The sequence below is a fragment of the Microtus pennsylvanicus genome, chromosome 1, assembly GCF_037038515.1.
Source record: "Microtus pennsylvanicus isolate mMicPen1 chromosome 1, mMicPen1.hap1, whole genome shotgun sequence".
Taxonomy (NCBI): Eukaryota; Metazoa; Chordata; class Mammalia; order Rodentia; family Cricetidae; genus Microtus; species Microtus pennsylvanicus.
In genome coordinates this window covers 47884880-47902478 of record NC_134579.1, presented here as the reverse complement: position 1 = coordinate 47902478, position 17599 = coordinate 47884880, and the positions used below count along the sequence as shown (strand labels likewise).

General features: G+C 43.8%; 1 protein-coding gene across 2 annotated transcripts in view; it reads left to right on the top strand.

Moving 5' to 3' along the window:
• The window catches only part of C1H3orf52 (chromosome 1 C3orf52 homolog), a 28020-nt gene extending 11823 nt beyond the window's left edge, over positions 1–16197 (top strand). Inside the window, exons 3-8 of one of the 2 annotated variants that reach the window (XM_075963796.1) lie at positions 4208–4335; positions 4527–4619; positions 4743–4763; positions 11347–11417; positions 14711–14892; positions 15972–16197. In XM_075963796.1, coding sequence (XP_075819911.1) covers positions 4208–4335; positions 4527–4619; positions 4743–4763; positions 11347–11417; positions 14711–14892; positions 15972–15976 — 500 coding nt within the window. In that variant the 3' untranslated portion in view covers positions 15977–16197. The remainder of the gene's footprint in view (positions 1–4207; positions 4336–4526; positions 4620–4742; positions 4764–11346; positions 11418–14710; positions 14893–15971) is intronic. The other variant, XM_075963789.1, reaches the window with a different exon arrangement.
• The last annotated feature ends 1402 nt before the right edge of the window (positions 16198–17599 follow it).

Below are 17599 nucleotides of genomic sequence, written 5' to 3'. Positions count from 1 at the left end.
AGATGATACTATAAATAGGACCAAAGGAGGAGAAAGGTCAGACTTCACAATCAAATAATTGCTAGTCCACTTGTTTGGAGCTGGGTTATTTTTGTTGCTTTTGCTTTCAGTATCTGCACTGTGAGTCTATGAGGCTTTTCTTTAACTCTCTCACCTTTCATATTCTTAATTTTCCTCGCTTGGAAAGCTCATTGCTAGCATGGGCAGCAGCCTGCCCTTTGGGAGAGAAATTTGGTGCACACCTTCTCAGGCTGCTGAGTGTTAGAGATGTTCTTCATAAGATATCACCACTTAGAAAGAACTTTCACCATTTCCATCATTATCTATGTGAAACTAGGATACATTTGTATTCTCCCCCAGTCTTCTTGACTTACTGTAACAAAAGGCCATAAGCCCAATCGCCTTTAACAATAGAAATTGATTGCTTATAATTCCAGAGTTTCAGACGTCAAAAAGTGTCAGAAGATATGTTAACTAGTAGTGATCATTTTCTGAATGGTAGCTGACTCCTTATAGCCTTTGATTAAAGGGACTAGGCAGGTCTCTGGGGCTTGAAAAAAAAAAAAGGACGGTAATCCCATTCATGCTAGTAACTGATTTCAACATTTGAGTCTGGGAAAACACACACAGTCAGAGCACAGCTAGCTCCTCTCTTGTCATTTTTTATCGCTTCAAGGTGACTGGGGAGACCAAATACTCTTGCTTTGCTAACATCTGACTATGTAGCTTTAGACAAAATCTCTAATCATCTGGACTTTTTATTTTTTTAAATTTTTTTACATTGGTAAAAAAATGAAATTTGAATTTATTAACATACCTCGGTCATAATACATATTAACCTATTGGCCTGAAAAAATATACACATCTTCTTTAAGCCTTTTAAGATGAACACAATAGTATTGAGCTCATGGGAATGATGTGAGGTAAAAACTATAAAATGGTAGCAGGCTCTTTTATTTAATGATTACTAGAGTAGCTGTTCTTCTTGGATAGCTTTGACTGTTATTCCTCAGGGCCCTCCATTTTATTTTTCAGCTGGTCTTTCACCTTGGTCTCAGACTCAGTAAGTATGCTAGGCTGGGTGGCCAATGAGCCCTGCAACTCTGCCTGTCCCCTCCTGGAACTGAAATTAGAAGTACAGGCCATCATGCTGGGCTTCTTTGTTTTCTTTTCTAGTGTGGTTCTGTTTATTAAAAGTTCAAAATAAGCAAAGCTAATCAGTGATTATTGATGTCTGAAGTCAGAAGGAACATTCCCTTTTTGGGTGGGTCAGTGTACAGAAGTTTCTGTCAGGTGTTAGTGGTAGTTTTTTTTTCAATTTTAATATTTCTATCAATTTTATATGATATAGTTTGATCATATTTACCCTCACTCTTCCTTCTAACTTCTCCTAGATCCACCGCTGTCTCCCTACTCTTCCCAACTCCATGTCCTTTTTTGTTGTTTATTTGTTTTTCTGAATGATCTATCACATCTAATTTGTGCAGATCATATACTCCTAGAAGTGGGACCATCTCCTGAAGGATGCTTGAGTTACTTTGGGCTACATCTTAAAATACTCTTTCTCCTAGCGGGAGGGCTGGTCCTGTCCCTCGGAAGTTTCAGCACTCAGGACAGTGGGCCCTGCGCCTCACCTTGGCAGCATAGCAGAGCTGGCCCTGGTGGTGTGGCTACAGGTGAGCTGGTCCCGAGCGAGGGCCTGAGCAGGAGAAGTGGCCCTATCCCTTGTTGCTTGCAACAGTGGGAGAGCTGGCCAGGCAGCGATGGAAAGCTTATCCTGGTGGTGAGAATAAAAGAGAGCTGGCAGGTTGATCAAGCCAGCCACTACCTAGGCCTAGAACCAGGGCTATGAGTTGTCCCCCTCATGCTCCCAACATCCACCCCATCTACAAACTGCTGGAGCACATGAAAGGGCTGGTCCTGCAGATGCAAAGCTGCAGGATCTCCGTGATACAGGGCAAAAACAGGATATCCAAGAGGAGTCCCACTGAGGGCCCAGTATTGACAGTGTAGCAGAAACCAGAGGCCTCAAGCCAGACTCATTGCAATGAAGACTCACAAGTAGATATATGATCCGAAGGGTACACTGTGTGACTCACTGAGACACACTACAGCTTCCAAGATGAGATTTTTTTCTTTTATATTTCATTTTATCTTTTGGGGGGAGGTTACAAGGGTAGAGGGTAGATACTAGGGGACAGGGAGATGAATGGGATTGGGATGCATGTGTGAAATGCACAAAAAAAATCAGTAAAAAGTTAAAAAGAAATTTAAAATTTTGTCTCTCCCTTCCCTGGAAGCTTTTAACTGCCAATGGCTCCTAGAGGGAGGAGGCTCTGAGCCCCCCTTCCTCCACGTAAATGCTGACCAACTTGGTCGTGTGTGGGCCTCATGCAGACTACCACAACTGCCATGACTTCATGGCTGCAGCCGTCCTGTCATGTCTAGAAGACACCGCTTCATTCTTGTCTGATTCCAAGTTCTTCCAATCTTTTTGATCCTTCTTCCACAATCGTCCCTGGGCTTCGGTGGTGGGTTGAGAGATAGATGTAGATGCTCCAGTCGTGGCTGAACACTGAGACACATTCTCTGCACTGTGATCAGGTCTGAATTTCTGTGTTCACCACCATCCATTGCACTAAAAACTCTAATGAGGTCTGTGAGCATCACTAGTCTATGAATGCAGAGATAGGAATTTAGAGGCAGTTTGCGGTGACTCTGGCCATTTAGCGGAGTAATAGTGGTATGTTTACTCCTGTGGCCTATGAGTTCCCCAGTCATGGGCTCCTGGACAGATTTTAGAATACCAGGCACAAGCTTTCTCTAGTGGACTGGACTTAAATCAAATCAGAGAGCAGTTGGCTACTCCCATAACATCCTTGCCTCTCTTTCATCCGTGGGCATATTTTGTTACACTGGTCGTTATTGTAGTTCACAGGGTTAACAGCTGGGGAAGACTGTTGAACATGTTCATTTGTCATTTGTGTGTGTGCATGCCCACATGGAAGCCACAGTTTGACATTGGGTATCATCTTCAATTGCTTTCCTTTTGGATTTTTTGAGACAGAACAAACCTGTATTTTATCCGCATTTCTGTCACAAACACTGAATCCATTCCAGCATGGTCTTTCAAAGGCCAGTAAAAGAGGCAGAGTCGGTTACGTATGCTGCACAGGATTTCAGGGGGACGCCTGAGAGCACCTAGCTCCTCAGCTGCCCACGCCTTTCACAGGCCAGATGAGGTAGCCCCTGTGTGGAGCAAGTCTGTGAGGCTTGACTGGAGCCAGGAGAGCTGTAATAAGCACACCAGTGCCAGCTTCTGGCTCCTGGCTCCTTGGGTGGCATTCCTTCATTCCTCCAGCTTTAACTGTTTAAAAATCAATTAGCACCAGTCATTAGAACACAAGCCACACAGAGCTCATTGTCCTAGGAGTGGCTCTGCAGGCCCTGGGGCTCCAAGTGAAGTTTGGCTTCCTTTCTGCAAATAGAGTATGTCAACATCCCCCTTCTGTGGTTGGAGTGATGACTTCATGCCCATGCCCTGACTCTTACTTAGAATGCTTGGAGACATAGACTCATATCCCCATTTTCTAGTCTTACCTCCATGCTTGTTCATGACATCACTGTCTCTTCACGGTCTTTGACAGCACTGAAATGGAAGGTGGTTCCCTGAAGCTGCTTGCGATCACTCCCTGTATGGGTCTAAGCTGTCTTTTAGCCCTTGTCCTGAAAGCTGAGTACCCTACTAACCTTCAGGTTTAGTACTGCAAACAACTTCATGCTTTTCCAGTTCTTTCCTCCTGGTCCTTCCCCTGGTCTATATTCAGTGGTGTCAGAGACACCATTGCCCTAAAACCAACAAAACATTTATCACAATGAACACAAGCTACTCTCTTTTATTCCATTTTGCTGATCAAAGGAAGAATTCCTGCTTGTACTTACTGTGTCTAGGCTTCAGCATCTGTCAGTACTGTTCGTTATGTTTAGTTATAGAAGTTATGTCTTTTTTGGCTTTGTATATTTTGAGATCCAGTCTCACCATGAAGTCATGGGTGCTAGCTTTGTAGATCAAGCTGGCCGGGAACTTGAAGTGGCTCCCCTGCCTCTGTGTTCTGGGATTACAGGTGTACACCACCACATCTGTCTTTATTCAATTCATTATTTTATGCATGTTCTCACCTTCATTTTATCTCCTGAATCTCTTTAGTAACTTACATCGATGAAGATGAGAATGAAATACCTGAATTATCATCAAACAAAACATTCTTCGTCATGCTCAAGATTCCAGAGGAGTGTGCTAATGAAGAGGACTTGCCTCACTTGCTCACTAAAAGGGTGATTATGCCTTATGTGTTGGCTATGGAGGTCTTAACATTGGATTATAAACTCTGTTAGAGCGGTTGGCAAAGCTCTAGAGGGAGCAGGAGGAGGAAATGCTTGCCAGTGGGTCTTCTGTGTGGCAAAGCCGCCAGAGGTTGACGTTAGGTCTTTTCTTCAATTGCTCTCCACCTTATTTTTTGAGATAGAATTTTTCCCTGGGACCCAGAGAGCACCCAATTTGGCTAGGGTGGCTAACCAGTGTGTCCCAGGGATCCTGCTGTCCCTGCCTCCCCAGCACTGTGATTACTGGCGGGTGCTACTACGCCTCACGTTTTATGTGAGTTCTGGAGATTGGACTCAGATTCTCCTGCTTAAGCAACAAATACTTTATGAATGAGTCATCTCCCCAGTCTCTCACACAGTGTTCTACATCTACAAAGGAGGTACATCTAAACTGTGTGAGTTGGGGGTGGAAGCAGATGAAGGAGCTGGTACTCAGGATAGTTATAAAATAAGGGCAAAGATGTTACAATATCTATATCTATATGCATATAGGATATATATGCAGGATATATTTGCATATAGGATACATATGCATATAGGATACACACACACTTTCCTTGTAAAGGACAGGAAGATGGACGAACAGGATATGTATCTATTTCAAGGGTCTGTGCAGTGGTATACTGGGCTTGAGTATGCTGTATTGAGGATCTATAGGGGTTAATCTAGACAGGAAAGTAGGGGGTAGGTCATGGGATTTCCCCACCTTTGGGTAGAGTATGTAAAGATTTTAAGTTGTAGACTGACAAGGCTAGATTTTCATTTTCTTCCTCCTGTGTGGTTCTGGACAATACTCAACGAGACTAGTTTTGAGACAGGGCAGCAGTGTGCATCTGAGAAATGAAGGCAGTGTCAATTGGGGCAGCCTTGGGGGCTGTAAGAAAGAGTTGAGATTTAAGGCATCTTTACTCAGAGGAACTGAGTGACTGGAAAGGGGTAAAGAAGAGTGTACCTCCAGCCTCCTACATGATCTGTGGGATGGGAAATGTTGAAGAGTCTTCTGCAAGATGGAAGCTCTGCAGACAGATTGAAAATTTTGTGGGTCAGTCTTGGCTACCAAAGATGAGAGTTCATGCCAGACCCAGGAAAATTCTGAGGCAGAGTCTCCTATGTAGCCCACACTGTCCACTTGGTCACCAGGTTCCTGTTTTAAGCTCGCCAGTGCTAGCTGCAGGAATGCACCATGCAAAGCTTAATTGGCTTTATTCCGCTCCAAGACATGTGAAACACCTTAATCCATAAAGGAATAAATCCTCTGGTCTGAGCAAAGGAGCTTGGTTTTATAGAACTAGAAGGGCTTGAAGAAAGGAGTTCTGAGAAGAGAGTGGTTAGGTCATCCACAATGACATCCTTGTAAATTGGAGACAGAGAGAGAGAATGGCAGAAAATAACTGGTTTGTTAAGCATAGATTGGTTCAGGTTATTGGCTTTTACAAGAAAACATAAAGCCTTGAGGGAACATCATTTTCAAGTTGAAACTGGCCTGTCTGGCTGTCACTTTAATCCTGACTTCTCGGACAGTTGGACACACAGACTAGTTTCAGCCTGGTAGCGTTAGAAATCTGGCTTTGGTGACCTTGGTTGGATGTCTTCACTTGCATAGGAGTGTAACAACAACAGCAAAGACTTCCTGCAAATTTTAATTATTTAAAATATTTTTATTTATGAAAATGCATGTGTGACTTTGTGAGTTTATAGGCAGCACACACATGCCAGTGTCCATGGAGGCCAGAGGGTGTCAGACACCAGAACTGGAGAGAGATGGGTTGTGAGTCACCTGCGCTGGGTGCTGGGAACCTGCGTCCTCTACAGGAGCAGTGAGTGGTTCTAACCACCGAGCAACCTCTCAAGGTACCTTCCGATAATTTGTATTTGACAGTTCTCATCCTTTGGTTGGGTGGCCACTCCAGGGAAAGTGTGACAAAAGCAGTGTACCAGAGCTACCCTTGGTCGTTGCCATTCTGAGATTCGGGTCTCAGACCATCATTCCTTGCTCCAAGAGCCTTCTTGTTCACACAGTTCTCCGATATTGTCATTCCAGCCAAGGATAGCACACTTGATGTTCAGCAGAATATTAAGTGTTTAACTTTTGAGTAGGTACATGGGATAGTGAATGGCTCTAATTCCAGCATTTAGGAGGCTGAGACAGGAAGATTACAACTTGGCCTATGTAGTAAAGTTTCAGGCCAGCCTAGCCTGGAGTGAAATCCTGTTTCCAAAACCAAACTAAACCAATCAACCAAACAAACAAACTCTGAAGAAATAAAAACATCCAAACAAAAACACTTTTTAAAACTTTTGTTCTTCTCTCTTACATTACATCCCAACTGTAGTTTCCCCTCCCTCCACTCCTGCTAGTTTCTTTCCCAACATCCCCTTTCTCTAGATCCTCTGTTTCCCTTAGAAAAAAAAAGTACAGACCTCCCAGGGGTATTCACAGAACATGGCCTAACAAGGTACTATAAGATTAGGCACAAACCCTCATATCAAGACTGGATAAGGCAACCTAGTAGAAGGAAAAGGGTCCCAAGCACAGGAAAAAGAGTCAGAGACACCCCTACTCCCACTTCTAGGAGTCCCAAAAGAACACCAAGGTGTGTAACCATAAGATATATGCAGAAGACACAGGTCAGACCCATACAGGATCCATGTTTGTCACTTCGGCCTCTGTGAGCCTCTATGAGTCCTGTGGGCTGTATTCTGTGGTGTCTTCAACCCCTTCTGCTACTCATAGATTGGTACCTTGCTCAGTTGTCATCAGAGGGATGTCATCCAGCAACTGATGGGAGCAGATGCAGAGACTCACAACCAAACATTAGTTGGAACCAGGGGGACCCAGCAGAAGACAGAGAGGAAGGAATGTAGGAACAAAAACAGTTTTTAGATGATATTGTACACCATAAACATTGCTATTCTAACTATCAAGTGGACAGTGCCTAGAGCTTGGAATATGCTCTGTAACCAGGACTCCTAGGAAACCAATACAAAAATCAAATAGATTAAAGAGTGAGACAGATGAGTCTCCCTATCTCACCCAAGTAGTCTTGTTAATTTTTATAACTGAGTTTTTGTAATGCAAATATAGCTGTGTGTGCAATGAGAAGCACCAGCCAGAGACCCTTAGAGTGCACACTAACTGTGCACCAGCCATACATTCCAACTTTTAATTCACAATTTTAGCTTTGACATTTTGCTGAGCATCTGCTATGTGCAGAGTGCTAGATCCTAGGGTGGATTTCGGAAGGAATGTAGGGAAAGAACAGGTGGGAAATAATAGTGGGTGTTGGGGAGGTGGCTGTGGAAACATGGGGACTGAATTTGGATTCCCCAAACTTATATAAAGCAGCCAGACATGGATGCCTGAATCTATAATCCTATTATTGGGGTGAGTGAGTCAGGAATTGGAGACTGGAAGACCCCTAGAACTTGTTGGTCACCTAGTCTAGTTTGGTGAGTTCTGGATTCAGGGAGGGACACTAGCTCAAAAGACAGAGTAGAGAGCAACAGAGAAAGAGGACTTCTGGCCTCCATACAGGCAGGTGCACGCACACACACACACACACACACACACACACACACACACACACACACACCATACACATGTAAGTTTTTATGAAGAATGATAGGCACAGTCTACAAGAAGAGAGGCCTCTGGTTACTATTAATTACCAGTATTTTTAGTGCTTGAGAAAACGTCCTTTGTAACATCCTCTAGCTACCATCTCCTTCCCTCCATTCTGAGCAGTGAGTGTTGCCTTCTAGAACCTGAATTTCCCCTCTTCCATCATCCACCTTCTTCATACTGGAGCTCAAGAGCTGAATGACTTCTTCCCACCCTCCTCCGAAGCTCTTATTGTGTTTTGTTTTTTCTTCCCTGATACTTCAGTGAAAGACACATCCCTCACCCGGGCTTCATGTCTGTCACATATAAATGTGAATTTGGCCCTCAGAATCTACGAGCTGTGTATGAAGAAACTGGCAAGTTTTTAACTTCTTGGAATACTGGTTCTTAATCTGTAGAAAGGGAATGACAAAACTCCTCTCATGTGGAGCTCTTTTAAAGGTTCCATTTCTAAGATTAGAACTCTACACACCCCGAGTACCACTGGATTTCCACTGAGTTAGGTGAGAGTGCTGGGTTGTGCAACTTCCTTGAGATTAGGTAGGAAAGAAGGTGTGCACCTTCATAGGGTTCTACTGCGTGTGGTATGTGACAATGCTTACTACTGGATAAGTTCATGGCTCACTAGGGCTTCCTGGTAGCTCACCACTGGTGAAGTGAGAAGCCCAGAACAGAGCTGAGCAGGAGTGAGTGGGTCTGGTCTTGCTTTTGATGGAGCTGTGACTTTAATCCAGAGCTGTGCTCATGCTGAAAGTGGTACCAGATCCCAGTCCACTGCTGACTTACCCTAGAACTAATGCTTTGGGAAACAAGATTTTAATTTTCCAATGTAAATGCAGAAGAAACACTGTAAATTTCATCTGCCATGTATTCTCTAGTAGAAAGGAGTTAGAATTTGTATCTCTGAACCTTGATGAGAGGACCAATCAAAGTTTGGAAAACCAGGCTGGAGAGATGCCACAGTGGTGAAGAGCACATTTTGCTCTTGCAGAGAATGCAGGTTTGGTTCCCAGTATTCACATGTCAGCTCACAACATCTGTAATTCTAGCTCCAGGGCATCCGATGCCTTCTCCTGCCTCCATGTGCACCATGTGCCTGTGCAGTACCCATACAGACAAATGCAGACAAAATGCACAGGAAAGCAAAAATAGCTTTTCAAGGTCAGAAAACGATGATGTCACATAATGCCAATAACTACTGTCTGTAAATAAAACCAAACACTCCAAATAGGTAGGGAAAAGCTAAGAAAAGGAAATGACAGATGATTCAGAAGTAAGAGGTCTGAGAGAGTTGAGCACCTAGAAAGGTACTCCCCTATATTAGAATAGGCAGTATACACAGTGTGACACACGGTCCTACATCCCCAAAGTTGGGAAAATTTTAAGTCTAGTAAGAGTATGAGTGCACGGAGGAGAGGAAAATGGAGAACGTTCATCAGGAATGAGCTGAGTTGAAGATGCAGCTGCTTTTGGACCAGTAGTTCCACTCCTGGTCATGTGCCTCGGGGAGATTCTCACATGAACAAAGGTGCACAGAAATGTCTGGGGATGATTGCATCAGCATAGTTTATGGTAAAGACAACAGGGACGGAAGTCACATGGCCATCAGTGGGGAAACGGATGAGCTGGGGTAATGATGTAATGCAGTCTCCGTGGGAGACTGAAGGGCCTTCACTGAGATGCTTCTTAGACGTGACTCTCAATGTAATTTTCAGCGAAACAAAAAAGTAAGTCTTAATTTGCTCACAATGGTACACATCTGTGGTCTCAGCTACCTGCGAATGTGAGGCAGGAAGATACTGAGTCAGGAATCTGAGACCAGTTTGATCAAGCTGTTAAGAACGTGTCTGAATATAAATAAAATGCTGTTATGATTCTAAAAGAAGTAGTGATTTCTAAGCATAAGTGAAGAAAAGATGCATACCAATGTCAGGGTGTTGGTCAGTGCCACAGAAGGAAGAAAGATTGCCTAATTCTTAATTTATGGTTTCCAGACTTTTGGTGGTGTGAAATCACCCATATACAGCCTTTCTGGTTTGGGGTTTAATGACAATACTTAGACAATTTGTATGAGTATAGCACCTTACTATAAAATGGGCTTTGTGTTAGATAGGTCTGTCCAGTTGTAGGCCAACAAAAGAAAGTGTGTTGGGCATCTTTAAAGTAGACTGGGCTAGGCTAGATGTTGAGTATGTTAGGGTATTAAATGCATTTCAACCATTTTATTTAGAATACAAAGTAAAAAAGTAATATTTTCATATGCACAGTTTTGTCTCTTTCTCCCATCCTTGCCATAGTGCTGTGTCCTAAGATGTCCCCCTTCCTCCTTCCCATCACATGTGTCCTTGCCATAGTGCTCTGTCCTAAGATGTCCCCCTTCCTCCTTCCATCACATGTGTTCTATTGGCCTCCCCATCCCCTCTCTCTTCCAGATTCATTTGCGCAATTTCATGGGCCTCATTTTGGTTTTGCAGCCTCTACCTACCCTTATACCCTCATTTGTATATTTCTGACTTTTGGTAATTTCAATCTATGAATTGGCTCATTAGGAAATAATAAACAATCATAGACTATGGAGCTACTGCATGGCAAATGTGAAGGCATGAGGCGCAGGTGGCGGAAATATGGGCGTTATCATTTTTAGGATGAATGCAATTTTTACTGCAAAGCCTCCTTATCTTTGGAACTTCATTACTTTGTTCCCTTGCCTGGGGAAATGCTGGACCTGACACTCAGGATAGACCTTTCTCCTACCGATAAAGTTCTGTAGAAGAAAGAAAGAAGCCCACGACCAGTGATGTCCCTAGAGCTGAGTGGCTTGTGCTGAACTGATGATCCCTTTCCTTTTCTTCCCCTCACTCCCGAGCAGTTTGTGGTGCCTCTGTGAGCTTCTGCTTGAGGATCACTGACCATAGTACCACTGAGGACACCAATTGTCAGCTCAACTCCTAAGTGATGTAGACAATTCCCAGTGAGTTACACGGACCTTATCATTAAGCCCATTTTTATTTTTTATTTTTTTGACAGAGTCTTGTGCAGTCTTGGCTGACCTAGAACTCACTATGAAGACCAGGCTTACCTTGAACTCCTGGGCAGTCTGGCTTCCTCAGCTTTCAGAATGCTGGGATTATAGGCATGTGCTTGACTCTCAATGAGACTCTATTTTGAACACTGAACTCACTGAGTGTTAGCCTGAGCTTTAATCTGTGGTCAGCTTCCTCTGTCTTACTCTTAGTCTAGAGCTCCTAGATAAGTGAATGGCTACCCAGAGTGAATTCCCCTTTGTCCGGAAGTCCTTTGCTTCTGTAGTGACTTGTGTGTTTTTCTTGCTGTGTGTTTAGCTCACCGACGTATATACACAGTCACCGTCGCTGAGTCGATATTTCACCTCTGCTGACATCGTGGACTTCAGGTAATGTCGGGATCCAGCCACAGCAAAAACACCTCTTGCCAGGTCAAAGGCGTGGGGATTAGAAGTACAGAATATAAGACGCAAATGAAAATAATAAAATGGAGAAGCGTATAGGATAGTATTGGGAGGGAACTTCAGTGAGTACTAAATTTCTCCCGTTTTTGCCCGCATTTAATTTCCTGCTTAAAATACCCCTGACCCCAAAAGGTAGGAGTAAGACAAAAGACTGCATTAAACATGATACAAGGGGATGAACATACCAACTGAAAGTCACGGGCTACATTCACAGTTAAACATTAAATTGCTAGAACAAAACAAGTCGTGCTTACACCCTAGACCAAAATATTTCTGTAGGCAAACCACTCCCTGGGTGGAATCCAAAGTTCCATAAAGGGAACTGGAACTTAGCTGGATCCTTAGACTTTTGTTTGAGGTAGGAACAAACTACTTCTCTATTCCTGGAGTACAAGGTCTGGCAATTAGCCACACCTGTTGACAATAACCTTGAGAGAGCAGAACTCTCTGTCCATTGACTAGGTGGGACCTTTGTTTGAGGTGGAAGCACAATAATCTTTTAGGAACTAGCGTAAAACTCCAACCCTCTGACCTTTGGTCCACGTGGAAGCAGGCTCACATTTTGGACCTCCACAAGGGTAGAGCACAGAACTTGGCCTCTTGCTCAGAAGAACACCCACCCACCTGCCCAGCCCATTACTGTTTACCCACCCACAGTGATTGCCAAGAGTCTTGGTGCAGGGAAGGGGCCAATAATAGAATCAGTGCTGTGCTGGACTAGGTCCTGGAAACCACTTAGTTCAGCTGGTATCTCACAACGCAGAAAAAGACGGAAATGACAGGCCTAGACATAAATCTCAGAGAGTGATGGACCAGAAGTGACACGATCTGTGTGCCACAAAAGAGATCTAGGATTATATTGTCCTCATTTAATATTAAGACTATAGAGACAAACCTGTCAGTCAAGTCTACCTTCTGCCTCCTTTCTTTAGTGCTGCTACCAATGACTAATTACACTCACTTCTACAGAATTAACAACCTTAACAGTTGGTCTTGATTTTTTCCATGTACATATTTACTATACACAGTGTGCATGTGTGTGTATATATATATATATATATATATATATATATATATATATACATTTTTTAATTCCATAACATTTTTAATAGTTTGGGGATATAGACCAAAGCATGTGTGTCTGTGTGCTTGTGTGTGTGTAAGGAGTCAGTTAATAATTATAGTTTTATATCACAGAGATTACTGAAAGTATTTTAAACAAGATTTTCGCGACAAAGCCTTGTCAGTTGTTCCTCAGGTGTCACGGAGAGGCAGTCATCAAAGTCAGTGTTATCTATTAAAATTCTCCCACTCAAGCTCATAGAACTGTGGGAAGCATCTAACGCCGGTGGTGACCTGATGGAGGAGGACGAGAAAGTATCTGCAGTCTAAGGCTGTCCTCATTCTTCTTTATAAGTCTCTGTAGGCACCCACTGCCCAATTCTGACTATATTGCCTTCAATCGTAAGTCACTGGCACAAAAATGCAAGCAGGAAAGGAAGAATTGCAGAGTTGGACCTCACACACTTGGCTTGATCCATCTTTCAAGGTTGCTGCCCTTGCAGGCGGGAAATGACATCCCTGTCCCTTGTACTTGTATTTACATCGACGGAGAGTTCTTTACCTCAGACCAAGCTGGCCCATCAGGAACCTGAAAATATTGTTTGCTGCATCAGTCGCTAGAACCCCTCCAGTGGTGGGCTGCTGTGATAAAGCCCACAGAAAAACAGCTCTCAAATTTCTGCCTTTTATAAATCAGCCGGGAGTCAGGGGTGGCAGTTGGGGTTGGGGAGACAGGGGTCAGAGGGATGGCGTTCTCAGACTGGGTCAGGCAGCCTGATGCTCTCACTTTCCTTCCAGTTTGATCTTCTGAAATCCACCTCAGGTCCTTTTCATCAAGTAGCCCATGTCCTTAGCAGTGCGCATACAGAACTGCTGCCTGCCCACCTGTCCATCCTCCGTCGAGATAATTGCTAGGGGATAATTCAGGTCACTCTCAAACTCAGGTAGCTGGAGATAGAAAACGGGCTTTTGAGACTGCCTTTAGTGGCATCTTGTACCTGGGCTTTGTTAGAGTCTAAACTTCATTATTTATTTGGTTCACAGAGCTTGGCACACTTCTTTGTTATTGGGGAAAGTTTGCAAACTGAGTTCTCCCCTGCATTATAGAATGTACAGACAGTAGCCTATGTGACGTCTGGCCTCAAGAGGGAGCTCTTTGCCTATCCTTAGCAGGGCAGGGGCCCGATTAACTCCAGAGACTGAAGCCTCTATAATACTCTGCCTAGAAGAAATCTCTCTGATGTGACTGTTTACTGATTTTTTTTATTGCTGAGCCTAATCTGGGCCATCTTAACCATATAACTAGAATAACTGTGAGGTAGCCTCTATAGGGCAGCTTAAGCTACTAATTAAGGATAGACCTATAATTATTTTTCATTATAAAAAGTTGGAAAAAAAATGTGTGCTAAAAGATGAAAAGGTTAGGGCCTCCTTGGGGTTGGAAATTCCTTAGGTCTCATTAATAAAGGATTAATAGTTTGTCATCATGTCTTAGGGGGCTCTGGAAGTGGATATAGGGGGAGTATTACCCCCAAACACAGGAGGTAGGACTCACTGCTGGAGCACAGGCATTTTGGGCGGGGGGATCATGAGGTCTGGAGCTAGGTCAGGGTAATGAACCTTGTCTCAGACCATAATCATGTTTATAGGTTAACTGGTTAAACCTGGGGGAGGGTGTGATCAAAGTGTGTGTGCGTATGTGTGTGAGAACTTACGCAAGAATAAATAAATAACATTTTTAACAAACTCATTAAACTGACTAGCTCTGATGCATACACGTAGTGGCAACACTGAGAACAGGGAGATGAGCATAGAGGAGGAGGAAAGGCCAGGCTTCCTGCTCGGCCCTATAGGATGAAAGGCTGATGTAGGGGGTGCTGTGCCAACTCTCAGTCTTTCTTATATAGCGGGGCTGTGTCCTTCCCTTTCAGAGGTGGACCCCTAAAGTGTGAGCAGTTAGTTGGTGATGGTTGTGTGATGGCCTGCACAGGCGGGGTCAAGGGCAGTGCATTCTCCTAGGCCAGTGCACCCTCTGAAGCTGCTTACAGGAAGATGTGGAGCCAAAGAAGTGTTAACGCTAAAAGTGGCTTCTGAGCCTCACTGTGATTCTAGTTGTTCACTGTAATGTCTGTCTGTTTCAATGATTTGGCCTCCAGCGTTGAAAACGCCACGGTAACCTACCACTTGCAGTTCGGAGTTCCAGCTGAGGATGATGGCTTCATGGAGTTCATGATGAGTGAAGAGCTGGTGCTTGGCATTGTGCGACAGAATTTCCACGATAAGAATCTGTCTAGTTGTGAGAGTCTCGGGCAGGACCCAGAATCTCTCTTGCTCTATGGTAAGTAGAGAAAGCAAAGAATTAGGACTGGGGCAGATGACCTGGCTTGGCAGTGTTGCTGCCTTGTCTTTTGCCAAGTCATTATTCTACTCACTCTTCCACAGGCCGGTCCTTCTCCGGAGCTTACAGCCTGGAAGCAGACAGAATAGTGAGAAGGCAGTGTAGGGAAAAGTAGGCCTTGGGGACTGGGCACCCCACACAGAACAGCAAACTCTCCCCATAGTGTCCACCAGGGCCAATGTGAGGACCTCCACCTAAGCCAGTCACCTAACACCGTGTCCCTTGTTTGTTTCTCCTGGCACACTGAAGGTGGTTTGGGGTGCTCATACGTTAGTTATTGCCACAGTTGGAGTACAGAGAAAGGTCAAATGTCAAAATGCCTTCATTATCCAAAAGACTATCACATATTTGTCACCAATCATACCCAAAATAAATGAATATTCACTTAGTTTGCAAATAAAAATAGAAATTATTTTGCAAATAAATTAGCATCCAAAAAGGGAAATGCTATTTGCCTTTTGAAGAGTATCCAGCGTGCTGCTTGCATTCTACCTATATGCATGTATTTGTGCATGCACACAGAGAGTAAAGTTTCTCTATTCATAATCAATGGCTCTTCCAATTTGATCTACTATTACATACTCCAGAAAGCCAAACGTTTCAACAAATGTTGAAAATAATTTTGGTTTCTGAAAATTAGTGACTGGCCTAGTTTCACTTCTGTCGCTGGGATAAAACCTGATGTCAGGTTCCAGTTTGTGACTGCAGGGAACTCGGGGCAGCAGGAACTTCAGGTTTCTCATTATTATCACAACCACGGTCAAGAAATGGATGCACTTACACTCGGTGCTCAACTCTTTTCTCTACTCCAGAGCTCCCAACTGCAGAGTGGTGCTGCCCCCTTTCAGACAGTCCGCTCACATTAATTAAGACAGTCAACACTACCACCACCCCCAGGCCAAGCTGACCTGGGCAACCCCTCATTGAGATTCTTTTTCCAGGTGATTCCAGCTTGGGTCAAGCTGACAGAGGAAGCTAGGCATGGCAGTGACTTTGGTTTGTCTTTGTTTTCTTTCTAGAATGAAGTGGTGGAGGTTGGTCTGTGTCAGAAAGCAATGCTCTGCAGTTTCAGAAGGAAGAGAATTTAAAAACCTATCTTGTAGTGACCAGCAGGAGGAGACAGTCCATCTTGTAGTGACCAGCAGGAGGAGACAGTCCATCTTGTAGTGACCAGCAGGAGGAGACAGTCCATCTTGTAGTGACCAGCAGGAGGAGACAGTCCACCTTGTAGTGACCAGTAGGAGAAGACAGTCCATCTTGTAGTGACCAGCAGGAGGAGACAGTCCATCTTGTAGTGACCAGCAGGAAGAGACAGTCCACCTTGTAGTGACCAGCAGGAGGAGACAGTCCACCTTGTAGTGACTAGCAGGAGGAGACAGTCCTCCCACTCATGCTACACAGATAGGGAGCCTGGCTCCATTTGCTGAATTCGTGAGAGCTGTCCCAGCTGGATTCAGGAGCTAGATGAGGTCTGGGGCGAACCAAAGATCCACAACCCAAGATTCCTGCTGCCTTTGAAGCACTGGCTGCCTGTGCTCGAGCATGGATGCTTTTCCTACAGTACAAGCAGAGTACCTGGCTGTTAACCTGTGTTAATGGGGCAAGGCGAAAGCAAGTAGTCAGGGGACGGGGAACCGAGTCAGTCGTTCTCATTCAAGCCCTCTGTCCACTCACAATTATATTTGATAGCTCTCTAAGCAAAGGATGGGAGGAACAGGAAGGTGCTTCTAAGACCTAAGGACCATAACTCTTCGTCTACCTCCACCACCTATACCTAGGTGTCTGAACAACTGAGCTCAGCCTTATCACTGAGTGTTACATACAGAAATAAGTTCGATGCATCTTGTTTCTCATCTCTTCATTGTTCCTGAGATGCCTCAGTATCTTTTTTTTTTTTTTTTTTTTGGAAAACATAAGTCTGTGAGTTTTGAACATGCTGCCATCTTTTAAGGTTGCCAGCCATTCAGGTTTTTATTACTATCATTGCTCTTTTATGTAAAACTCATCAAAGGATCATTAGGACTGCTTAATTTCTGCTACTGATACCACATACTGGCTTTGCATTGACTGCTGTCACCAGCCTTTCTGTAGGACACAGTTTCTTGACTTGTTGCTTGTGTGTCTTACTGCAGATGATTGCTAAGCAGAAACTCTCTGTCCTTTTGACACTGTCAAAAGAGGCATGCCTGTCCTTTGGAAGGCCACAAGTTAGTGACTGTATCAGTCACCTGCAGATAGAGAATGTCTGTCATGAGGGATTAGAATATTTGTTTTGTTGGGGGAAATTTTCTTTCTGGAAATTCTGGGGAAGAGACTTTCATTGTGGAATGAGAAATTTCCCAGTCTGATACCTTAGATTGATTAGCCATGGATGCAGGTCACTGGCAGACAGCTATGTATCAGTCTGCATCAAATGTAGGGCTCTGAACAATGTGAATTTGCTTTCTTATTTATCTTCTATATGTTATAGTAATAATAATTTCTATGTAGTAATTTATTGTTTCATTTTCAGTATAGTTCCTTAAACTACTGAAACGGGTGGATTTTTCTTCTTCCCCTTTATTTTTTACGTCAAATGTGAACCTCTCTGTGCTTGTACTTTTTGGAAAGTAATGAGGAATTTTAATATATAATGCCTTAGGAGCAT